Genomic DNA, 25,795 nt, shown 5'->3' on the forward strand with positions numbered 1-25,795 from the left:
ACTAAAATATAATCTTCATACTGTAATTAAAATATACTTTATTGCTAAAAAGGCCAAAACAAAACAGTACTGTCAAAGATCATTGATCACGTCACCATGACATGTATGATAATAATGAAAAAGTCTGTGATATTGTGAGAATCACCAAAACATATCATACGGACTGGAGTAGACACTTTTGGAAAAATGGCACCAAGAGACTTGCTCAATGCAGGTAACTACAAACCTTTAATTTGGGAAAAAAAAAACCAAAAAGGCAACAAAACAAAGTGCAATAAAGTGAGACATGCCTGTATATTTTATTTTCAAAGTAAATTAGAATATTTAGATATGTTGATTATAATATGGAGAAACCTGAATGGACTTAATGTGTAAAATTAAGGGACTGGTTAAATAAAGTACAGTAAACCCTACAATAGATAGGATGCTGCCATTAAAACTAAATAAGAGAATATTAGCGATGAGAATCTTCATTATTGAAAAAAGGTGATGACAAAACTCTGTGCACACTCTTCCATATTTGTAGAAAATAGGGCATTTAACAGCAACAACAATAGTTACAAATTGACTTCTCCATACACGGGATTTTTAAAAGTATCTTTGATATCAATTTCTCATTTAAATGATTTCTTCTCTGCAATCACTCTCTGTGCTTTTTCATTCTTTTAACTTTACTGAGGCTTTCAATGACCAAGTCAAAGATCTCTCTTGGTAAATGTCACACAGCACCTGAAATTATGTTGGTCATTTTCAAATATCTTTTGATATTGATTTCTAACATAATTCTACAGTGATAAGAGAACAGACTCTGTACGAGTGCAATATCTTTAGACCATCAAATTTTTGCACCTTGTTTTATGTCCCTGGATATGTTCCAGTATCTCCTGATTTATAGTCTATGGGAACTTGAATAGAATTTGTATCCTACTGTTGTATGAAAAATATATAAATTTTAATTATGTAGAATTGTTTCATAGTGCTTTTCAGGCCCACTATATTCTACCTCTCTATATTCATTCTATTGGGCTTCCCTTGTGGCTTAGATGGTAAAGCATCTGCCTGCAATGCGAGAGACCCGGGTTCAATCCCTGGGTTGGGAAGATGCCCTGGAGAAGGAAATGGCAATCCACTCCAGTACTCTTGCCTGGAAAATCCTATGGATGGAGGAGCCTGGTAGGCTACAGTCCATGGGGTCGCAAAGAGTCAGACATGACTGAGCGACTTCACTTTTCACTTTCATTACTTTTGGAGAGTTTGACACTGAAACTCCAACTAAAAATCTTAATTTATCTACTTAAAAAATAATTGTAATACATAGTGGAACTATATGTAACCTTGTTCTGTATTTTCCAAGTCTCCTGTAAATGTGTTATCAACTTTCATAATTTAAAAAATAAAAAAGAGTGGAAAAAAAAAGAAATTGATTTCTCTGTGCCCACACCACTCAAATGCCCCATACTGGTCATCTAGTCCTCCTAGCAAACCAAACTGAAACACTAAGAACCAAAGTCTGAAAGCTGTACAAGCTTGTGGTTTCATTCATTCATGATTTCCTTGGATAGCCACTCATTCATTCAGCAGAGTCATCAAACATCAAGGACTGTTCTTACAGGCACTGAAGCAGTAGAAGGAATGCTGCTCGTAAGAAGAAGGGAAAATGTGGTTCTGAATATAGGGCAAAGACATTTTAGGGCTGTTTATTGTTGTTAATCTGCTCTGTTGTGCCCAACTCTTTGAGACCCCATGGACTACAACACGCCAGGCCTCCCTGTCCATCACCAACTCCTGGAGTCTACTCAAACTCATGTCCATCGAATTGGTGATGCCATCCAACCATCTCATCCTCTGTCGTCCCCTTCTCCTCCTGCCTTCAATCTTTCCCAGCATCAGGGTCTTTTCCAATGAGTCAGCTCTTCGCATCAGGTAGCCAAAGTATTGGAGTTTCAGCTTCAGCATCAGTCCTTCCAATGAATATTCAGGACTGATTTCCTTTAGGATTAACTGGTTTGATCTCCTTGTAAAGGGACTCTCAAAAGTCTTCGCCAACACCACAGTTCAAGAGCATCGATCTTTCGGCTAATACTCAGTAAACAACTCACAATTTTAAAGCCAGGAGAAATCACAGGAAATGTCCCCATCCAGTTCCGCCCCCTTTGCTTAACGCATGAGGAAAGGGAAGCCCCGGAGCGAAGGCACTTGCCCAGTGTGCCCGCCAGCTGCGGCAGAGCCAGGACAAAGGCCGGTCTCCTGATGGCTGCTGTGATGTCCTTCCTGCCTGACCGCACTGCCCTTGCCCTGTGAGCTTATGTCAAGGGAATCAGCATGCAATGGAACAGTTTTGGATGGATAGAATGAACGAACAGACTTGTAAAGACAGCACTGGCTGTGATGGCAAGAAACAATGGCGTGTCTCGGAAACAAAGTGAGGCCACCAAGATCCTGACCCTGAAGAGAGCATTACTTTTGGGCTCTCATATCCCACTGCAATGACCAACTGCCTTCTCCCTTCTCCCTTTCAGTGGCCATGAGATGTTACTTCCCAGTGCATGCAGGAGGCCTAAACAAATGGGCCAGAAGCTCCGGGCATCCCCACCCACAGCCCCGGGCAGACCAGAGCATTTCACGCCTTCTGTGCAAAATTACTGACATTTGAGCACTAGGTCCCTGGGTTGGACAACATCTGAACAGGCATGGTGCCCACTGGCCTTGTCCAGGCTCTGGAGGGCACCCAGGGGTTAGTTTCTCAGCAGGCAGACTTGGAGATGAACCACCTAAGTTCAGAGTTTCTGCCTTGTTATCAACCTAAGCTTAACAGTTTCTGTCTTTGTTGAGGGCAAAGACACATCAGGTTTGATCAAAGGCAAAGTCTAGAAGCCACAACTAGAGCTTCTTACAGTTTGCAAGTCGATGCTCACAAACACTGCTGTGTCACAATGACAACTATGACAACTCCTTAGATTTCTGGATTAATGAATACCCCTCCTCTCCCCCGCAACACATACAATTGCAGCTTGTGCTATTCCCTTGATTGGCAGTATCAAACTGTGGATATGGAACGGACTTTAGCATCTGAAAGAACTGGATTCAAATCCCAGGTTCACCACTCTCCAGCTCTGAGGCCTTGGGCGAGGTATAACCTCTTTGAGTCTCAGCACCCTCATCTATCAAACGGGAAAGATAAAAGCTACATCCCGAAATTATTGTGATGAGTCTGTTGACTAAGATGATGCAGATAAAGACTAAAAGGACAGAAATAGATAGATCTTTATCTCTTTAGGTCATTACTGACTCTGTGAGCCTAGACCACTGCCGGGCTCAGTAAACGTTGTTGAATGAATAAATGAATGAACGAATCTCTCAGTTCAGTTCAGTTCAGTCACTCAGTTGTGTCCGACTCTTTGCGACCCCAAGAATCGCAGCACGCCAGGCCTCCCTGTCCATCACCAACTCCCAGAGTTTACTCAAACTCAAGCCCATCGAGTCAGTGATGCCATCCAGCCATCTCATCCTCTGTCCTCCCCTTCTCCTCCTGCCCCCAATCCCTCCCAGCATCAGGGTCTTTTCCAATGAGTCAACTCTTCACATGAGGTGGCCAAAGTATTGGAGTTTCAGCTTCAGCATCAGTCCTTCCAATGAACACCCAGGACTGATCTCCTTCAGGATGGACTGGTTGGATCTCCTTGCAGTCCAAGGGACTCTCAAGAGTCTTCTCCAACACCACAGTTCAAAAGCATCAATTTTTCGGTGCTCAGCTTTCTTCACAGTCCAACTCTCACATCCATACATGACCACTGGAAAAATCATAGCCTTGACCAGACGGACCTTTGTTGACAAAGTAATGTCTCTGCTTTTTAATATGCTATCTAGGTTGATCATAACTTTTCTTCCAAGGAGTAAGCGTCTTTTAATTTCATGGCTGCAGTCACCATCTGCAGTGATTTTGGAGCCCCCCAAAATAAAGTCTGACACTGTTTCTACTGTCTCCCCATTTATTTCCTATAAGGTGATGGGACCAGATGCCATGATCTTAGTTTTCTGAATGTTAAGCTTTAAACCAACTTTTTCACTCTCCTCTTTCACTTTCATCAAGAGGCTTTTCAGTTCCTCTTCACTCTCTGCCATAAGGGTGGTGTCATCTGCATATCTGAGGTTATTGATATTTCTCCAGGCAATCTTGATTCCAGCTTGTGTTTCTTCCAGCCCAGTGTTTCTCATGATGTACTCTGCATATAAGTTAAATAACCAGGGTGACAATATACAGCCTTGATGTACTCCTTTTCCTATTTGGAACCAGTCTGTTGCTCCATGTCCAGTTCTAACTGTTGCTTCCTGACCTGCATACAGGTTTCTCAAGAGGCAGGTCAGGTGCTCTGGTATTCCCATCTCTTTCAGAATTTTCCACAGTTTATTATGATCCACACAGTCGAAGGCTTTGGCGTAGTCAATAAAGCAGAAATAGATGTTTTTCTGGAACTCTCTTGCTTTTTCGATGATCCAGCAGATGGTGGCAATTTGATCTCTGGTTCCTCTGCCTTTTCTAAAACCAGCTTGAACATCTGGAAGTTCTCGGTTCACGTATTGCTGAAGCCTGGCTTGGAGAATTTTGAGCATTACTTTCCTAGCGTGTGAGATGAGTGCAATTGTGTGGTAGTTTGAGCATTTTTTGGGATTGCCTTTCTTAGGGATTGGAATGAAAACTGACCTTTTCCAGTCCTGTGGCCACTGCTGAGTTTCCCAATTTGCTGGCATATTGAGTGCAGCACTTTCACAGCATCATCTTTCAGGATTTGAAACAGTTCAACTGGAATTCCATCACATCCACTAGCTTTGTTTGTAGTGATGCTTTCTAAGGCCCACTTGACTTCACATTCCAGGATGTCTGGCTCTAGGTGACTGATCACACCATTGTGATTATCTGGCTCGTGAGGATCTTTTTTGTACAGCTCTTCTGTGTATTCTTGCCACCTCTTCTTAATATCTTCTGCTTCTGTTAGGTCCATACCATTTCTGTCCTTTATCGAACCCATCTTTGCATGAAATGTTCCCTTGATATCTCTAATTTTCTTGAAGAGATCTCTAGTCTTTCCCATTCTGTTGTTCTCCTCTATTTCTTTGCATTGATTGCTGAGGAAGGCTTTCTTATCTCTCCTGGCTATTCTTTGGAACTCTGCATTCAAATGGGAATATCTTTCCTTTTCTCCTTTGCTTTTTGCTCCTCTTCTTTTCACAGCTATTTGTAAGGCCTCCTCAGACAACCATTTTGCCTTTTTGCATTTCTTTTCCATGGGGATGAATGAATCTCTACTGGGTGCCAATTTCATTGCCAACAGTACAATAAATGGCAGCTCTTGTCAGCAGTTAGCATTTGGTCTCCTTGGGATCTCCTGACAGCCTTTGCTATGCAGCGGTCCACTTCACCTCTGAAGCCACCACTCACCAGATGGCTGGTACTGACCTTGAAGGTCTCTGGCTCCCTTCTCTGCCCAGGGTCCCTGAATCTCACAGTTGGCGCATCAGGACAAAGATGTGGGTACTGGGTGGAGACTGCATTAGCTCTGGAATTCCTGGGTTCAGACATCTCTGCCCTGAGTTTGATGATCTTAAACTTCAGGCTGAAGTAATGTTAGTGTCATTCACACTGGCTCAGAACTCCTTGTCCTTTGACAGGAAGTAGTGCTCTCATTTTAAAAATAATGTCCATGACAACTCGTGTTTGTGAATGGCTACTGTGTCCCAGGAATGGTGACTTACATTATTCCCTTTAGTTATTCCGTTCGTGATCTCTCCTTTCAAATTACTCTACGAGGGAGGCATTGTTATGATTCCCATTTTCCAGTGAAGGATAAGTAACATGCCCACAGAGGTGATGCTTGTCAGTGGGAGAGCCAGAACCCTCATCACACCTCTTTAATGCATGTTCACAGGCAAAGTGCCACATGCCTCCACTGTACAAGCATGAGGGATGAAGACCCCTGGAATGACAAAACCGGAGGTGTGGGAGAGCATCATCGCTACCCAGCTCATCATGGCACAGGTTTAAGTATGTCACGGGTCATATCGTCATCTCAATATACAGCGATTGATACCACACGTGTATCTTTTTGCAAATATTAATTATCTGCTATGTGGAGGATTCAGAGTACTGGACAAAAGCATGAATCTTTTTTTTTTTTTTTTAATTAACTTTTAATGGAGCATAGTTGTCTTATAATTTTTTTTTAAACACTTAAAACTTTTTATGTTGTATTGGGGTATAGCCAGTTAGCAATGTTGTGGTAAAGAGTGAAGGAACTCAGCCATACATATATATGTATCCATTTTCCCCCAAATCCCACTCCCATCCAGGCTGCCACATAACACTGAACAGAGTTCCATGTGCTATTCAATAGGATTTTTTTGGTTATCCATTTTAAATGTAGCAGTGTATACATGACCTTCCCAAAGTCTCTAGCTATCCCTTCCTCTCCGGCAGCCGTAAGTTCGTTTTCTAAGTCTGTGAGTCTCTTTCTGTTTTGTAAATAAGCTTATCTGTATCATTTCTTTTACATTCCACATATAAGAGATACCGTATGATATTTCTTTTTCTCTGATTTGCTTCACTCAGTATGACACTGTAGGTCCATCCATGTTGCTGCAAATGGCATTATTTCATTCTTTTCAATGGCTGAGTAATATTCCATTGTAAACAGGTACCACATCTTCTTTATCCATTCCCCTGTCAATGGACACTTAGGTAAACAGTAAACAGTATTTTTACTGGTAAACAGTGCTGCAATGAACACTGGGGTGCACGTATCCTTTCAGATCATGTTTTTCTCCAGGTATAGAAGCATGAATCTAGAATCCTGTACAGTTTTGTGACTCAGAGTAAATGAACATCTTTGTGACTCAGTTTCCTTGCCTTTAAGGTAAGGATCCTACTCACCTACTCACCAACAGTACCTATTTCAACATGCATATATCAAATGTCAACTATGACATGCTATGGCTATTCTTCTTGTCCAAAAAGTGTGATAAATTCTCGGGCTACAAGGTGAGTAGGCCAGAGCACCCTGCTCTTAGTCGGGTGGGAAGAGAGGCAGGGACACAGGCAAAGGCCCTGGGACCAGCTGCTCTAAGAGATGCTGGCGCAGGTTCTATGACAACTCAGGGAGGACCCCTGCCTCAGATCCAGGGCAGGAGGAAGAGGGGGTGTCAAGGCAGTGAGCCTATGTGGTGGGGTCACTGTGCCCCTTAATCCCCTGGAGACACAGGGACGAGGTATGTCAGGGCCATCTGAAAAAGTCATCTCTTGGGAGATGCCAAGGGTGAGTCCTGTAAGTGAAACCTTCTCACAGGAAGGTCCCTCCAGTTTATTAGCGAAGGCCCTCGGGATGGAGCTCGAGAAAGACCAGCCTCACACTGAACTTCTGGTCGAGCTCCAAGGTATATACTGAGAATTCTTAGAACAGGCAAGTTGACACAAGGGAACTCATGCCCAGAATGGTCTGTTTACTCAGTGGATATGAATTACCCTCGACTGTGTGGAGTGGGGCGTTGTTTAGCCTGATGGCTCCGGTCCCATTTACACAGAGCATGCCTGCTAGCACACTGTTGACTCTGGAAACCACAGCGATGGCATGGGCTTTGTAGCTGGCCGACTTGGTACGATTCTGGCACCTTCACAGGCTGGCTCAGTTTGGACACGTGACTTCCCCTGTGCAGACTCCATCTCCTCCGATGCAACTAAGAAAACCAATTTTGCAGGAATGTTGTGAGGATTAAAACGATGACCTAGGTGGCTCTAGTGGTAAAGAACCCACGTAGGAGACATAAGAGTCATGGGTTCACTCTCTGTGTTGGGAAGATCCCTGGAGGAGGGCATGGCAACCCACTCCAGTATTCTTACCTGGAGAATCCCATGGACAGAGGAGCCTGGCAGGCTACAGTCCACAGGTCGCACAGAGTCGGCCATGACTGAGTGACTTAGCACATAAAATACCTACCGTGGGGCTTGGCACTTAACAGACACCTCACCCCACCCCTCCAGGTTGTCACAGAGCACGAGGCTGGGCATCCTGTGTTAGATAGCAGCTTTCCACTCGCTATCTATTTAACATATGGCCAATCAGTTAGTCAGTTCAGTCGCTCAGTCGTGTCCGACTCTTTGCGACCCCATGGGCTGCAGCATGTCAGGCCTCCCTGTCCATCACCAACTCTTGGAGTTTACTCAAACTCATGTCCATTGAGTTGGTGATGCCATCCAACCATCTCATCCTCTGTCGTCCCCTTCTCCTCCTGCCTTCAATCTTTCCCAGCATCAGGGTCTTTTCAAATGAGTCAGTTCTTTGTATCAGGTGACCAAAGTATTGGAGTTTCAGCTTCAGCATCAGTCCTTCCAATGAATATTCAGGACTGATTTCCTTTAGGATGGACTGGCTGGATCTCCTTGCAGTCCAAGCAACTCTCAAGAGTCTTCTCACAGCACCAACTTCAAAAGCATCAATTCTTCAGCGCTCAGCTTTCCTTATGGTCCAGCTCTCACATCCATACATGACTACTGGAAAAACCATAGCTTTCACTAGACAGACCTTTGTTAGTAAAGTAATGTCTCTGCTTTTTAATATACTGTCTAGGTTGTCATAGCTTTTCTTCCAAGGAGTAAGTGTCTTTTAATTTCATGACTGCAGTCACCATCTGCAGTGATTTTGGAGCCCCCCAAAAATAAAATCTGTCACTGTTTCCACTGTCTCCCCATCTATTTGCCATAAAGTGATGAGACTAGATGCCATGATCTTAGTTTTCTGAATGTTGAGTTTTAAGCCAGGTTTTCCACTCTCCTCTTTCACTTTCATAAAATTTAACATATGGCAGTGTATATTATATGTTTCAATGCTACTCTCTCAATTTGTCCCACCCTCTCCTTCCCCTGCTGGATCCATCAGTCTTTTCTCTATGTCTGTGTTTCTATTCCTGCCTTGTAAATAAGTTCATCAATACCATTTTTCTAGACTCCTTATATATGCATTAAAATAAAATATTTGTTTTTCTCTTTCTGACTTACTTCACTTTGTATAACAGGCTTTAGAGTCATCCATCCCACTAGAACAGACTCAAATCCGTTCCTTTTAAAGGCTGAGTAATATTCCACTGTATATATGTGCCACAACTTCTTTATTCATTCATCCATTGATGGACATCTAGGCTGCTTTCAGGTCCTGGCTATTGTAAATAGTGCTGCAATGAACACTGGGATACCTGTGTCTTTTTCATTTATGGTTCTCTCACGGTGTATCCTCAGTAGTGGGATTGCTGGGTCATATGGTAGTTTTTTTCCCCTAATTTTTTAAGGAATCTCCATACTGTTCTCCATAGTGACTGCATCAATTTACATTCCCACAGCTGTGCAAGAGGGTTCCCTTTTCTCCACAGCCTCTCCAGCATTTATTGCTTGTAGATTTTTTGGATGATGGCCATTCTGATCAGTGTGAGCAAATACCTCATTGTGGTTTTGATTTGCATTTCTCTAATAAATGTGCTGCTGGTTTTTAATGCAGAGCTCCAACTTACGGCTGGAGCTGATGAAGGGAGCAAAGCTACAACCTGACCCTTCTCAAGCAGGAATTAATTTCCTAGGCCTTTCTTTTTTAAAATTTATTTATTTTTAATTGAAGGATAATTGCTTTACAATATTGTGCTGGTTTCTGCATAACATGAATCAGCCACAGGTACACATATATTCCCTCCCTCTTAAACCTCCCTCCCACCTCCCACCCCTTCCCACCTCTCTAGGTTGTTACAGGCCTTTCTTGATATAAAGGTTTTTTGAGAAGTTTTCCCCTAAGCCCAATATAGCTGGAGGGACAGTGGACTCTGGCTACCACCAGCCTGACCAAGGGGTGACTAATTCACTAGAATGCTTGGAAGGCAAAAGAGAGGTCCCTTTCCAAATATCACATGATGTAATTTATATGTGGAATCTAAAAAAAAAAAAAGAAAGATACAAAAGAACTTATTTATAAAACAGAAATAGAGTCACAGACATAGAAAAGAAACTTATGGTTATTAAAGGGGATGGTGCTTGTGTGTGGGGAGGAGATATTAAAAAATTAGGAGTTTGGGATTAACACATACACACAACTGTGTATAAAATAGATAACCAACAAGGATGGACTGTATTGCCCAGGAATATACTCAATATCTTACAATAACCTATAATGAAAAAGAATCTGAAAAGGATGATATATATATATATATATCATATATACATATACACACACACATATATTTATGTATGTATATACATAAAGTTGAATCACTTTGCTGTACACTTGAAACTGATACAAAGTTGTAAATTAACTCTATACCCATCTATATAAAGAGACAAGTACATCTTTACCTGGAGACAGCTGTCACAGTGGCTGCTCAGACAACTCTCCACTGGAAAAATGTCTACCATGGCCCCTGTTTCGCAGGGCTAAATTCTGAGCAGCTGCATCTGCATGACAAAGCCCTTCTCATTCCCCAACCCCACTCTCCATGTGACAGGAGCAAACCTGAAGGGCCCCGGGACCCGAGCCAGGCCAAGCGAATCATCTTGTCTGGAACTGCATGAGGGGGCGCCTGGGTGAGGGGGCTGCTGACACAGACCAGCAGCCCAGCTCTGAGGCCAGGGACCACATCGCGCATGTGCCTCGGACAGAGCGCGCACACACAGAGGGCGAAGAATCAAGCAGACGGCGAGGCCATGGTGAGAAGGGAAGAGAGAAAGGGAAGTCCCCCCAAACCATCTGCCTTTGGGTTCTCACAGACAGGCCGGCCTGGGCCCCTGGCCCCTGTGAAGCGTGTCTGCACATCTCGCCTAGGGCCTCCTTCACATACAAAAGTACTAAAAAAACAAAACCAAAAAAACCCAAATCCAACAATAATAGTTCTCTTATCCAGGGCTAAAAACCTTTCTTTCTGTAAAAATAAAATCTTTCTTTTTGTAACCAAAAGGTCACTAACACACTCGCTGTTTTTTCTTTACACCTCTGTTCCCTCCTCCACCACGAAAGGACTTGGATTGCAAGGAGATCCAACCAGTCCATTCTAAAGGAAATCAGTCCTGAGTGTTCACTGAAAGGACTGGTGCTGAAGCTGAAACTCCAATACTTTGGCCACCTGATGCAAAGAACTGGCTCGCTGGAAAAGACCCTGATACTGGGAAAGATTGAAGGCAAGAGGAGAAGGGGATGACAGAGGATGAGATGGTTGGATGGCATCACCAACTCAATGGACATGAATCTGAGTAAGCTCCGGGAATTGGTGATGGACAGGGAGGCCTGGCATGCTGCAGTCCATGGGTCGCAAAGCGTCGGACACAACTGAGAGACTGAACTGAACCGATTTCTTCCTCCACCAAGAAAGGATCTGGTAGTAATGTCTCAGGACAGGCTGCCCAGGACTCATGGCACCAATTCTGGTAACTGGACACTGCTCCACCATGCTGATAAAATGGACTCCTTCTTCTGGAAAGACATCTGAATAATTATTTGCCTTATTATCCCTTCCTAAAATGTCCCCTCCTGTTTCAGGATCCTTTGGCCATATCCTGGCACCGTACCTTGTAATTCTGAGCAGACGTGGCAGAGAAGCCTATTCCAAGGGTCGGCTATGATTCACGGAATAACTGGAGAATCAGATCCACTTTCAAGTCCTTTCTACTGGGGTTATGAGAGTGGAAAGACAAGAGGAAGGTACTCCAAGTACTTCACTATAAGCCAAGCTATTTAACTTCATTCTGCCTCAAAGATATTCTCTTAATGCCCTCGGAAGCTATTTCTTCCATCTGCCCTCACTCCCTCACTCCAGTTTGAAAGCCACACTGACACATCCAGAAAATATAATCCAAACAGAGCACTGTTTACAGCAGGTAAGAGCAATCTGTTCACAAGAGGTTTATCTGATGCAAAACATCTAGAGATGATCTACCTTTAAAAGTCACACTCATTCATTCAGAAATGCAAAAGTGATAGAATACAAATATCCTCCTGGTTTGGCTTTTTGCTGTCTTTGTAAAATGGGCTGATAAAAGTTTTTCAGGTAAGGAAGCTTATTATCTCAGACCAGGCTGTTGGGCTCCCTGCCATCCTCGTACGCGCATGCGTGTTGCCATGGTTCCCGGAGACAGGGGTTCTGAGTGGGCGGCTAAATAGGTCTGTGAACAAACACAGAACACTCTAGCCGGGGTTTGTTTTAAATGGCTGAGAGTGAACTGTTTCAAAATGAATTCTGTAATAAGAAAGATTAAGGACCAAACTGTTCTGCAGAGTCCTGGGAGGAGGGGGGGCGGGGGTGGGTAGAAAAGGGATGCTGGCTCAGGTAGGAAGGAAGGGGCTCCTGACAAATGCGCCCCTGTCCTAACCAGAAACCTGTTTCGGCTTCCTGCGTTTTACACTCTGGGCTTCCAGATAAGCGTTCTTTTCTTCTTTCTTTATTTTGGCTGCACCACTCAGCATGGGGGATCTTAGTTCCTCCACCAGGGATCAAACTTGCAACCCCCTGCAATGGGAGCATGGAGTCTTAACCACTGGGCCACCAGAGAAGTCCCCAGATACAGTCTCTTTAAATAAGACCTCTGAGGTTGAAAGCCAGTAGTTCAGACATTACAAGGGAAACACAGATTTGTGGAAATGCCTGCTGTTAAAAGGTAGGGAAGACACTTGGAGAAATGAATCAATATGGGATAGTGAGGCAAAGCCTTAAGCGTGAAGGATTCATTCAGTCTTCATTGCCCAAAGCTGAAAATAGAAATTTTTCCCTTTTACAAATGGAGAAGGAAATGGCAACCCACTCCAGTACTCTTCCCTAGGAAATCCCATGGACAGAGGCGCCTGGTGGACTACAGCCCATGGGGTCGCAAAGAGGTGGACACAACTTAGCGACTCAACGGCAGCATCATGGCAGCAAGATTACTCTAACACACAAACCAGTTTCCAGGCCCACAGTGAAGCCTACACGCTGATTCCTGCAGTAAGGAGACCTCTCCTGCACACTACACTTTGAGGGGGAAAGCAGTTCTTTCATGAGTCTTGACAGTTTTCTACTTGTACTCCAGGGACAGTGGCCAACGTCTGAGTTGATCCTTCCACCTCCTGGACTTACTTTATCCTGTGTCTAAATCCTTCTATCTTTGTAGGATTTTAGGGATCTAAGATAGTAGAAATGTTTCCTATGGGAAGAAATATAAAAAGTTTAGGCAACACCTCACCGAATGAGTATTCTATTAATACACAATCAAATTCTAATGCAATCTTTAAAATGAAATTCAAAAATGATCCTTTTCAGATGCTTTTCCCTGGAAAGTAACAAACTCAAACCACAAAATCTGTTGATCTAATTGAGGAAAACAACACATTTTGGTCTTATCATACTCCATTTATCTGTTGCTCTTTAGTATCCAGAAAGTGAGTTTAATAACCCCAAAGTGCTTTTTATAGCACCCAATATAAAATATCTCAGACATGGATTTGGTAAAATATCTGAATAGCAGTAAAAGCTCTCTCAATATAACTTTTTCTAATCTAATCATTTTAGTATTGCATTTTTATTTTAGAAACAATATATTTTCAAGTATAATTCATAGATTTTTTTTTAACCTGCTTAAATATATACCCAACCTGCAAACTTACTCAGCGAAACCTTCTATATTTATACATCCATTCACCCAGTTCAGCCTCCTCATGTGCTGTTTGACCTTCCACTTTATATTTTTAACATGAAGTAAAAACGTACTGCCACTTCTGTGTCACTGCAGACAGCATAATAAATTATGCAATGCATTAAAAATGCCAGGACACATAGGGCATTTGATTTTGACTATACACCTATGCATGAATCAATTGTCAACGAAACCTGATGGCTTATACTTTCTATAATCTTCACAGAAGACCTTTTTTGCCTTCTCCTTCATACAAAAAGATAAAGAACAGACACATCTGTTTCCAAGTATGACAAAGTCTGAACCTATCAGACAATTTTGCTGCCCCTGCAGAAAACAACCACAAAGCCTGGACATAATGCAGAGACCAACGACCTGAAGGGAGTAAGATGGGAGGCAGGCAGACAGATGGCGTGGGGAGGCCTTTCCCTGCAGAGGTCAGAGCTGCACATGCTCGACCTGCACTGGGGCTGGACTGTGACCGTTGTCACGGTCCCTCACACTGTACACTTAAATGTGTGAACTTTACTGTACGAAAATATAGGTATATGGTATTTTGACTTAATTTAGGGCCTCCCCGGTGACTCAAATGGTAAAGAACCTGCCTGCAATGTTGGAGACCTGGGTGTGATCTCTGGGTCAGGAAGATCCCCTGGAGGAGGGCATGGCAACCCACTCCAGTATCCTTTCCTGGAGAATCCTATGGACAGAGGCACCCAGCAGGTGACAGTCCAAGGGTTGCAAAGAGTTGGACACGACTGAGCGACTAACACTTCACTTTCACTTCAAGGCATTACTATAATACATAATAAAACTATGCTTTCTAAACGGGACCTCTGAATGGCAGATACGGCTTAACACCAAACCCTGGGTGAGAGAAGTAGATGCTGGGGAAACTGTTCTATGTGCGAACAGAAGTGGTTTAATTTTCTGATCAGGGAGAAAGAAATGAGTCACCTGCAATTACAGATTCTCCCTTCCTTTAGCTTCTGCGAGCTCTTCCACTGTCAATTTTGTAACTTGCTTTGAGCAGATCCTTTTCTTCTTCTTTCTACCAAACCAGTCTTTGTCGGCAAGAAGCAAATTAGAAGCAGATGCAAGCTTATTTTTAATGGTCCAAGACCAAATTTTCTGGACTTAAAACACTTTGTCCCCTCAAAGTTCTTGGATTCTATTAAGATACAACCGTATATTCTGTTTCTAATTCATGAACCAAAAATAATTTCAAAAACTAATTGTAAGAAACCACACCCCAGGGTTACTTATTGTAATTTGCTTATTTTTTATTCTTATCATCCAGAGAACAAACAGTTTAATTTCATAGACATTTTGAGGAAACTTTTAAGATTCTAGGCTGGTCTCAACAATTTTCTTGTTTTAGTATCTGAGGAGATATACTGAACTAGCCAGCAAGGCTTTTTATTATAATTGGCTCAGGTTCAAACATTTTAAGAAACATAAAATGTTCATTCCAGTAGCTAGAACTCATTTAAGATCACTTGAATACACTATCATTAAGTCACAGTACTGGGCTAAATAATTTGCAGTTAAGAATTCTAGTACAAGAATTACTTATGTTTGCTTACTAAGCTAGATTCTTCTCTGGGTAAAAAATGTGAAATTTCTCATTCTCACAGAGCCAACAGAGATGACCTTCGGAGGCTGGAAAGGAAAAAAATTAAGAAAAAGGAGGTCCTTATTCTTATCATGGTCTTGCATTAAGTACTGAGGGGGCCTTGGACAAATCGTTTAATCATCTTTGGTCACAGTTTCTTCTTTAATGAAGCATGGAGGCCACGCTAAATGAGCTCTAAAATCATTGGGAATCCAACCCTGCTACCTGTCTCCAACGCCTGGTACACAGGAAGTGGCTCTCGAGAATCAGGACGCCCTGGGTCCAAAGCCTGTCTGCTCCACTTACCTGCCTGTATGGCCATGGACAAGTTCCTTAACCTTCCTGAGCCCTAGTCCCCTCATCCATTAAAGACCTGTAATACCCACCTCACAGGGCTGCTTGCAGGATGAACTGGGACTGCACGCCGACAGAGGTCAGCATGGTGCTTGGTGGACAGGAAGTGCTCAACCCGGGGTGGCCACCTTACCATTTTTGCATGATCTGAACCAGGACCTGAAGGCTAGATTATGAGGGAGCACACTTGCAACTCCACCTAAAGGTAAGCTCTGAACCATCAGATGAACAGCCTCTGAAATCAGTCACTCATAATGGCCATCAGGTGGCTTTTAACGAGCTCCAGTTCAGAGGATACACACGCCACTGATAACCAGACTCAGGCCATTCAGATACTCCTCAACCCAAGAACTGTAGACCTCACCTCACAGCAGGATGCTTATGGGAAGATTAATGGCCCTGCTGGGAGAGGGACCCCTAAGATCTTGGTACCCAGGAGACTACCACCGGTGGCTAACCAGAGGGCTATCCTGCCCAGCCCCGTTTCCACCATTAGCTAATTACGGATTCCCACTGGGCTAACAAAGGCTTGTAACTGCATTCATATGTGTCTCAGTTTATCTCATGTGAAATAACCACGTTCACCTAATTAGGAATGAAGTAAAAGATGACTTAAACCCTACCAGGAAAAGAAAATAACAATTAAATCCTGATTTATAAATTTGGACAATTAACAAAATAAGATCTAAGAAATATTTCTGAAGTTCTTTATTTTCCATCCTCCTTTTTTGTTGGGGCTTCTTCTTTCCCTTCCTCCTCCATATGCATGCATGCTAAGTCGCTTCTCCATAACCAGTGCCTAAAACAAAAGTCCACACACTATGGCCTGCAGGCCGAATCCAGCCCACAGCCACACCATCTGTCCATGGCTCATCTACAGTGACTTTCAGACCACAGGGATGGAGTTGAGTAGCTGTGGCCCCCAAGCCTAGACTTATTTACATTCTGTCCCTTTATGGAAAGAGTTTGCTGACCCACAGTCTAGAACACAGCTCAACCATAGTAGGTAGCTAATAACTGTTTTGGACAAAATGATAATGGTCATCATTTCATTCAACATCCAGTAAGTGCTTATTAAATGCTTCCAAGCACCAGGCACTGTGCCAGCTTCCGGAAACACAGTAATCTGGGACTACAATGGTGAGAATGACAGGGTCCATGCCCTCATGGTGTGGACAGTTTAGAAAGGGAAGGGAGAAGATGGTCATCCAAATGGTTCCTCATTTACAGTATGGTGAGTGTTTACAAAGGGAACAGGGGACTGGAGGGATATATAAAAGGAAGACTGGGTCCTATCTCAGGCAGCCTTCTATGAGTAACTGCCATTTAATTTGAGCTGAGACCTGAACATGGATTTCCTGGCTCTGAACTGTCAGCGAAAGTGAAGGGTCCCTGATGCCACATGAAATGCAAATGGGTTTCAGTCTGTGCTTTTTCCATCCATCCATCTAGCTATGAGTGCAAGGAACACAGATCATAGTGAAGTTTAAGACACTTGATTTTTCAACTCTCAAACAGGAATAGTAAGCAAATAATTTAAAAACCAATGACGTGAAAATCATAAGCCACGTTCACTTGTTAGAGACGACATCAACACGTGACTGAGAGACAGTTCTACCATCAGCTCTGGTTCTTCAGGCACAGAAAATCAGCCTAAATTGAATAATATTAATTTTCACACTTGGGGAGAAGATTTGATGGAATGTAAACAGACACCCTGCAGGCTGGATGCACTGTTGGTTGTCATGAAGGTTTGAAGTTTCTCAGTGCTGCCTGTCAAGGTTGATCAAGTGGTTTAAGCAGTCACACACTCTGCTTTCAAAACCTAGCAAGGCTCGGCAGGCCACACAGGCATTCCTTGGGAACATGGCCCATTTTCCCACCCTGAAAACTGGCAGGTTCTTCCAGAGAAGGTGGAGGAAGGATGCACAGGAACAGGAAGAAGCGTTGCAGAATAAACGTGTAGCCTTACAAATCCATAAATGCAAGTCTGCAGAATAAATGCATAAAGTCTTTTTTGCATTTCCTATCACTGATGAGCCCACAAAGCTCTGCTGGCTGAATTGGGAGATTCTGCTCTCCATTTCTTTAGGTATAGGGAGATTAAGTATCTAAATTCAGGTCACTGAGCATGTTAGTGAGAACCCAAGAGATGGAAGATGTGGTGACTGATCCGAGATTAGGTTGCTTGAGCTCGTGCCTATAAAACCTCTGTTTTTTAGAACTGCATTTTTAGTCCTAATAAAGCAAGGAGATCAAACCAGTCAATCCTAACGGAAACCAACCCTGAATATTCATTGGAAGGACTGATGCTGAAGCTCCAATACTTTAGCCACCTGATGCGAGGAGCTGACTCATTGGAAAAGACCCTGATGCGGGGAAAGATTGAAGGCAGAAGGAGAAGCGGACGACAGAGGATGAGATGGTTAGATGGCATCACTGACACAATGGACGTGAATCTGAGCAAACTCTGGGAGATAGTGAAGGACAGGGAAGCCTGGTGTGTTACATGGGATCGCAAGAGTAGGACATGACTGAGCGACTGAACAACAACTAAACGCAGAGGCCATCTAAAGGTCATCTCCCTAGAAGGAAAATCAGTTAATTTAGGGCAAGAAAATTTTCTCAGTTTAAGAAATGTACCTTAGCAGGCTTTCGTGGACATTCCCTTCCTCTTTGCCCAGGAGCTGATCTGTGGTGTCAGGCATGGCCTATGGACTGGTCTGTGCAAGAATATGGCCAGCTTCCCCCAAAACTTTTATACACCACTGTCAACTCTCAGCTTCAACACGACCACAGCAGAGTAAAAGAGGAGTCAGGGAACCAACTACATTTTAGTACATAGTAGTCATTTTCGTGAAAAAATACTACTATTCCTGGAAGTAGAAGGAAGATTCCCTTTACCTGGATATCTTCCTACTTGAAAAAGCAAGAAAGGAGGGGAAGGTGAAAGGCAAAAAAAAAAAAAAAAGAAAATCAAGCATTTTTAAGTTGCTTCTATTCTCATTAATAATTTCACCTAATATCTTGAAATAACTGAGCAGAATCAGAGGTAGCTCCTAACATGGGTGGGAGATACTGAGCTAAAAAGAACATTTTGATACTGATGTGCTGTGATGAAAATTTCAAGCCTGTTCTGACAAGGATTTCCCACTGTTACTCCTTCCCTCAGTAAACATTTATTGAGTGCCAGGTACATAAAGATCCAAAGGGTTTTAATGAAGGCTGGGGCTGGATGTTGACAAAGAATGCCTGTAATTCTCCCATCGAGTGGAGGAGAGTCACACTAAGAAATGGTGCCCACGGAAAACATAGGCAAAATAAGTGCTGCAGGATGGGCTTCATGCCCAGGTGGCAGCTGCAAGCACCAACGGGCCCACAGAGGAGGAGGGAACCCAGTGCATCCACACGTGACAACATCTAGCCTCTCCTTCCTGATGAAGCCTGATAGAAACCCACATCAGCATGTAATGAAACATGACGAGGACTCAGAATACGCTCCCCGTGCTCTATGTGGGTCAACAGAATTAATATTTATGTCATTGTGATTTCTGCTTTGTTTCACATAAGCCCTTAGAGGAAATACAAAAAGACGGATTTTCTTTTAGGAGATTATTTTTGCCTCTTTTATGTTATAAAAGAGACAGAAAATCAAAGTATCTAAAGTAAGACTTAAAGATAAGATGATGATTGTTAAGACAAATTGAAAATGGAAAATTATTGTTATTTTTAAAACAGTGGTCCCACACTTTTTTTTTTGGTTCATTTTTAAACCCATGAGGATTATAAAGGAAATCAAATCCTATGAATTACTCCTAACTTATTTATACCCATAACTTAATAAACAAATAAATGAATGTTCAAAAAATATTTTTTTTTCTTAGAGAGGGACATTTAACAGCCAGAATTTAACTTATATAGACTTCAGTTTAACCAAATATGCTGAACCCATGAGGCCTAAAGAATCCCAAGGCGCGGATGGGGAGAAAAGTCTCTGGCCATCCTGTAACACACATGGGTTTTATCCTGGAATAATACAAGCTGCCAGAGCTCATCAGCTCCTCCTCCACTCAAGAATATAATAAGATCTCTGCCAGTCTAGTTTCCCCACATCTAATATTTTATTTTTGGCTTTCTGACCTACTAGTATGGGCTTCCCCAATGGCTCAAGCAGTAAAGAATCCACCTGCAATGTAAGACACAGGAAATGCAGGTTCCCTCCCTGGGTCAGGAAGATCCCCTGGAGGAGGAAATGGCAACCCCCTCCAGACATACTAGTGATAGAAATTCTGCAGAGTTACTAATTTTCAGTAAGAAACAGATAACGCATTTCACTTATTGACAAGACAGAGCTAAGAACGATGACAGATATTCCTGGGGAACTTCCTTTTGTGGACAGTGGTCTATGTTTGCTCCGTGTGTGTGTGTGTGTGTGTGTGTGTGTGTGTGTGTGTGTGACAGATGAGTAAATGGGGAAACCAGGAATCTCAGTAAGTTTAAAAAGCTAAAGTAGCCAGTTTCACTCAGCCAGATCAAAAAAGAAATTGGCTAGATGCCCTGTTTTTAAGGAGTAATTTGGCTGCAAACATATTTGGAAAAACAAGTAAGTAAAACCAAAAAAGGCTTCCTAGGTGGCTCCATTGTAAAGAAACTGCCTGCCAATGCAGGAGACTCAGGTTCAATCCCTGGGTCAGGAAGACCCCCTGAAGAATGAAATGACCAACCACTCTAAGATTCTTGCCTGGGAAATTGCTACAGACCATGCACTCGCAAAGAGTTGGACACAACTGAGCGACTGAGCACACACACACACAATCAGAAAAAACACACACACAAAATTTTGAATTCCTCGAAAGAGAACAATGCAACATCACGAGGTGATAGAGAAAAACACTCCCCAGAGTCTTAAAACTCCTAAGCACTTCATTCAGAGAGATTTTTAATTCAGACAATCTCATGTCTGAGAGGAGCACAATTATCACTCTATTGAATGCTTATTTCAACTTGTAGAGCTATGTGTAACGACCCAGGCAGACCACCCAGGCCTTTCTCAGGCTCCAACAAAGAGCAGAGTTATGTCTTTAAAGGAAAACTACTCTGGGCAGCAGGGAAACTTGGAAATCAGGCCAGGAAGGACATCCCCTTCCACTGGTTGGGACTTTACAGAGGTCCTCCCCACTGCTCATATTGCAAGAATGCCTTGGGTGTTTTGGGACCTGGACTCTGAGCTTCAACTGGAACATGGAGCAAAACCGTCAAACATGTTATTCTCTATCTTCCCCTTTCCCTCTAACTTTTCCATTGGTCAAGGTGCTTGTCAGGGCCTTCCCAACTTAGCCTTAGCTCCTGGTAGGCAGGATCCAGAGACATCACTACTATTTGCTATTCAGTCAGTTTTACCTTTCTCTTAGCCGAGTATTAGAATCTCCTTGCAAGGCTTATCTGAAAAACATGGCTCCTCTTGAGTGTATACTCCGTGTTTATAACTATGATTCCTAGGCATTGAAAAGTGTTCTTATAATAGACTTTCTAAAAGACTATACAGATAATGGAACACATTAATAACTGTGAAGAGAGTGATTTGTGCCTGCCATTCTGTGCCCACGTGTGAAAAGGAAGGCCTGACAGACAGCGCCTCCCGTCACCAGCCTCCGGGCTACGTCTGCACCTTGGCCATTACAGCTGCTTACTTAGCTGTGGGCCGCAGTAGGAGATGACTCAACGCACGCAATCCTCCACTTGTTACCGAGTCCCCACGTCTCCTCCTCCTCCTCCTGCTGTTTATTGGTAAAGGATGACCATACACCCAGTGGCTCGAGTCACACTTGTTTCACTCTCTGGCATCACTCAGTTGGTCACCAAGTCCTCTCATTTGTCAACTATTGCTCTGTCTCCTACCCTCCACTACTACTTCTTAGTTCAGATACAAAATTATCTGTTAACCAGTCTCCTTGCCTCCAGATTAGTTCTTCATCAATTTCCCTTCTTTTGTGCCTCCTTAATTAGCTTCTAAAATATAAGCCTCACAAACAATGAAATCATAAACATACGTGAGGAAAACACAGGTGAAAATGCTTATAATTTTGGAGTGGAAAAAGCATTTCTAAGCATGACCTAAAACCTAGAAGGCACAAATATAATCACTTGAAAAATCTATAAGATAAAGGGCACTGTATTCAAAGATACAAAAACAACTGGGGAAAAAATATCTGCACTATATATGGCAGGAAACATGCTAATTTCCTTCATACAAAGAGTTCTTCCAACTCACTAAGAAAAAAAAAAACTATTTATAAACTTGAAATAACATCTTGAGTCCATCTCTTGGCCACTCCAGGAGAGGAAAAGCTAATGCAAATAATTATAAAGCTGGGAGGAAGGCATAAAGTGTCCTGCAAAGACTAGGTAATGAAAAATTGGTTAGCTATCAGTGTTAGCAACCCTGCTTCAAAGGCCCTGCCGAGACGCAATTACATCACACGTCAACACTGAGGCACCTTTCAGCAGTTGAAAAATGCCCCTGGACTCTCTTGTTTATACCTTTGGAACAGCAGAACATATTTGCACGGAACAAATCATTCCTTGTAAAGCTGGAAGGGCCTCTTTGCCTGCATTACTGATGCTTTAGCTTTGAGCCAGAAGGTTAAAGTTGTCGGGAATATTTCTGAACTCACACAACACCAAAACCTATTAGTCCATCAGCATAGCCTGGGCTGGGAGGCTACAGCAAATGCTCATCTGATGAAACTCACTGACTTTTCCATTTTGACCTGAACTACGTGACAAAATAATATCTCCTAACAAGAAGGCAGAGTATCAGCAGAGTGACATTGCTGACATAATGGCACAAGACTCCTTACTCTACCGAGGAATATGATCATGCAAAATTAAGGTGTCAAACCCAGAGGAATAGGGTGGGGAGGCAGATGGGTGGGAGGTTCAGGATGGGGAGGAAACATGTATACCTGGGCCGATTTATGCTGAGGTATGGCAAAAATCATCACAGTACTGTAAAGAAATTATCTTCCATTTAAAATATAAATTAATTTTTAAAAATTAAGGTGTCAAAATCCTAAGTGCTAATAGTACAGATGACTCATTTGTCAAATGGATGTTCAGATGAAATGGTAAATCCACTGCATCTATGAGTAGAAATAACTTTTGTTAGGAAAGTGAATATCTCAAGAGGCTTATATATATACAGCTTTGTATATAAGTCTGGAGCACAGGCCAATTCACCTAATGCAAAGGAATCCGATGTAAAAACTCAAGACTGTATGAGTGTCTATTTGCCAAACAGAGTTTTAAAAATGAAACTGAGACTCAAGCTGAAGTTTGATCATGAGAAAATCTGGGAAAAGGTGGAATGCAATTGTGAGTAAATTTGAGAAAAACAAAGAAGAAACATTAACCCCAATGAACAGTATTGGAAATTAGAAAATGTATCCAAGTATTTCTCAGCTTTGAAAATGTAGACCTGTATTGAGGGATCCAAGCACCAGAATACACTATCACTATACAGTGGATGGCCAGTGTTTAAACAAGACTTTTTGCTGTTAGAACTGTCTTTAGCTGTGAGCTTAACTCACAATGCTGCTGAGAATTATGACAGAGAAATGAATTCAATTTTTTAAACAGTTCCCCAAAAAAGACAGCTGGATTTTTATGTTTCTGATTTAGACAATGAATTTGTAAAAATTCAAGCCTCAAATGATGCTTTTTCAAAACCCATTTGCTTCTGTTATTTGCCTTTGGTGAAATTAATAGAGTATTTCCCAGTAAATCTAGAGGAGGAGGAAGCCATTTTATTTCTGGCTGAAATGGGATCACTGGGTTCACCATCAAGCATCACCAATGAAGACCCATGCTGGGAACATTTACATATATCATGCTGCCAGGGGCGGCCAGTTCAGAAATGCTCAACCTACACGCACACAAAACATGACAAAAGAGCGAATCCCACCACAGACCTCCTTCCTTTTCCATGAAGGATATGAAGAATTATGCCTTACTTCAGGTGGTGAATGCCAGGGAATACTGCAACAGTGCTATTTCTTAGAGGGTATTAGAAGCTGAAGGGCAGGAGGTCAGAATAAACGGTTACTGAAATACTACAATCTCGGCTTTGTCTTAGGCAGACCCAAAAGGGCCTCATCTTTGGCCCAACAGCTTATATGTCAAGTTAATAAACAAAAAGCAAGCAGCACAAATCTTACTTAAAATGAACAGGCTTCTCTCCTTAGGCCCCGAGCTTTTAAAACCACGCAGTTGGGAAAGATAAGCAAGGAGACTCACTCTGGGAAGCATAAAGCCCCTCGGCTGCCCTGTCTTCGTGTCCGTCATACTCCCGGCTGGACAGCTGTCTGTTGGCTGTCTCCAGTCGATCTGGACATAGAGAGGAGATGGTTACAAAGAAATGCATGTGGATCTAAGTCATCCTGCAACTGACAAATGACCTGGGTGCTGAGAGCTGGTAGGGAGAGCTGCCCAGGCAGGAGCCCCAAACTGAACAACTCCTGGGGAGGAACAAGATGTTCCGAAACATCAAAAGGAAAGTCTAGTGGCCATGCTGTGCCTCTATGCAATCTAATGCCAAGGGGTGCACCAGTGGCAGGCAGTTAAGAGCAGATACCTGAAAGCTCAGCAAAGTCCTCACAAAGGGCTTGAGTCCCCCTGGCCTCAAACCCAGCCCTCATCTAAACTTGACTGTCAGTTCTCTGTAGCGGGGAAACAAAAAGTTGAAAATAACAAATAAATAAATACCAGGAAACAAGTCAAGATGACTTAATGGATGAAGACTCTACTCCGTGAGTTCTAGGTTTGCTCATGCCATTTGGTCAGTCTTCATTTATTCAATTAAATAATTCAACCTAACAAGGTTTTATTGAGCATACATCATACCCAAAACTGAAGGGTTTACAGTAATAAAAAAAAAAAAAAATGTAGGTTCCAGCTACAGACTCCAAGTACACTGAGTCTTTTAACATGAGAGAACTGAAAAAAATGGCTTGGCTGACTAAAGTGAAGTACAAGTTCATGGGTCAAATCAATCTGCACATGGGAGGTTGTCAAGATCCTGCAACATGGGACCCGAGCTTTCAGGAAGTTGATATATGTTTACTCTTCTCATAACCGTGGGTTTGTTTTTTCTCCAAGAGGGACACGTGTCTGTCTTCTACACTATATACTGAGCAAGTGTTAAGTGCTGGCTTTCAAAGAATGCAATCAAATGCTTCAGCTTGATATGGTAAGTGTTGTGCATGCAACACTGGTCTTTTCAGACATTCCCATTCACAACATGAATCATGCTAGGTGCATCTGAAGCAAGAAGGAGCTGCAAACATACTCCCTCCCTTTCAAGGACTCATGCCTAGAGGTTGTTGCTTCTCAGCCTCAATGCTGCACTGGACAACCTATAAGGTGAAAAGAACACTTCTGCTCTTTGGGGCCCCTTCCCCAGGAGGTTGGGATTTACAAGGTTATCTAACACAACCTGGACCTGAAGTTAGACTGTCAGCTACATGGGTCGAGGGTGTTTAGGGCAGGGAAAATGTGAGTGATGTACCTCGGAGGTCTCTGTTGAAGTCATGGAGCCTTCGAATCTCGCCTTCGAGTTTGTTCCTCATCGCTTTGTCCAGCGACTCTCGCTTGGTGGTAGACTTGACCAGGCTCTCATAGGCTTCCGAGATTCTCTGAAGTTCTTTTTCAAACTGAAAGAAAGAAACAGCATGGAAGTGGAACATCTGACATTCTCACCCATGACTTAGTTATACCTATTCTTGGACGTTCCCAGTGTGAAGGCTGTATCTTTAACAGCCTTTCTGCACCTCAAGTATGGCTAGCAAATCCTGCAGTCGACTTCACTCCCCCATGTCCCCCAGGGCCACGTTAGGATCCTGTGAATGACAGACTCACAAGTCTGGCAGGACCATCTGATACCAGCTGGTACATCCGACGTCTGTCAGTACAACGTCCATCAGATGTCTGTCAGGAAGGGGTGAATTTAAACATAACTCATACTCTTATACTTTGTATGGTAATTTATAACTATTATTTTTCCCAGGTAACTTAAGAAAAATATTAAAGTACAAGAAAATGAAAGGATCACAGCTAGAACCCAAATTTCCTGACTCTAAGTACAGTGC

At 42.7% G+C, this 25,795-nt stretch overlaps 1 protein-coding gene across 5 annotated transcripts in view; it reads right to left on the bottom strand.

The window, feature by feature from the left end:
• AMOTL1 (angiomotin like 1) overlaps nt 1-25,795 on the bottom strand; it is a 149,761-nt gene that overhangs the window by 34,196 nt on the left and 89,770 nt on the right. For all 5 annotated transcript variants that reach the window (XM_061143935.1, XM_061143902.1, XM_061143907.1 and 2 more), the window contains exons 5-6: nt 25,216-25,360; nt 23,946-24,035 (exon numbers count right to left, since the gene is read on the bottom strand). In XM_061143935.1, the coding sequence (XP_060999918.1) occupies nt 23,946-24,035; nt 25,216-25,360 (235 nt within the window). The remainder of the gene's footprint in view (nt 1-23,945; nt 24,036-25,215; nt 25,361-25,795) is intronic.

Source organism: Dama dama, chromosome 1 (genome assembly GCF_033118175.1).
Source record: "Dama dama isolate Ldn47 chromosome 1, ASM3311817v1, whole genome shotgun sequence".
NCBI classification, from domain to species: Eukaryota; Metazoa; Chordata; class Mammalia; order Artiodactyla; family Cervidae; genus Dama; species Dama dama.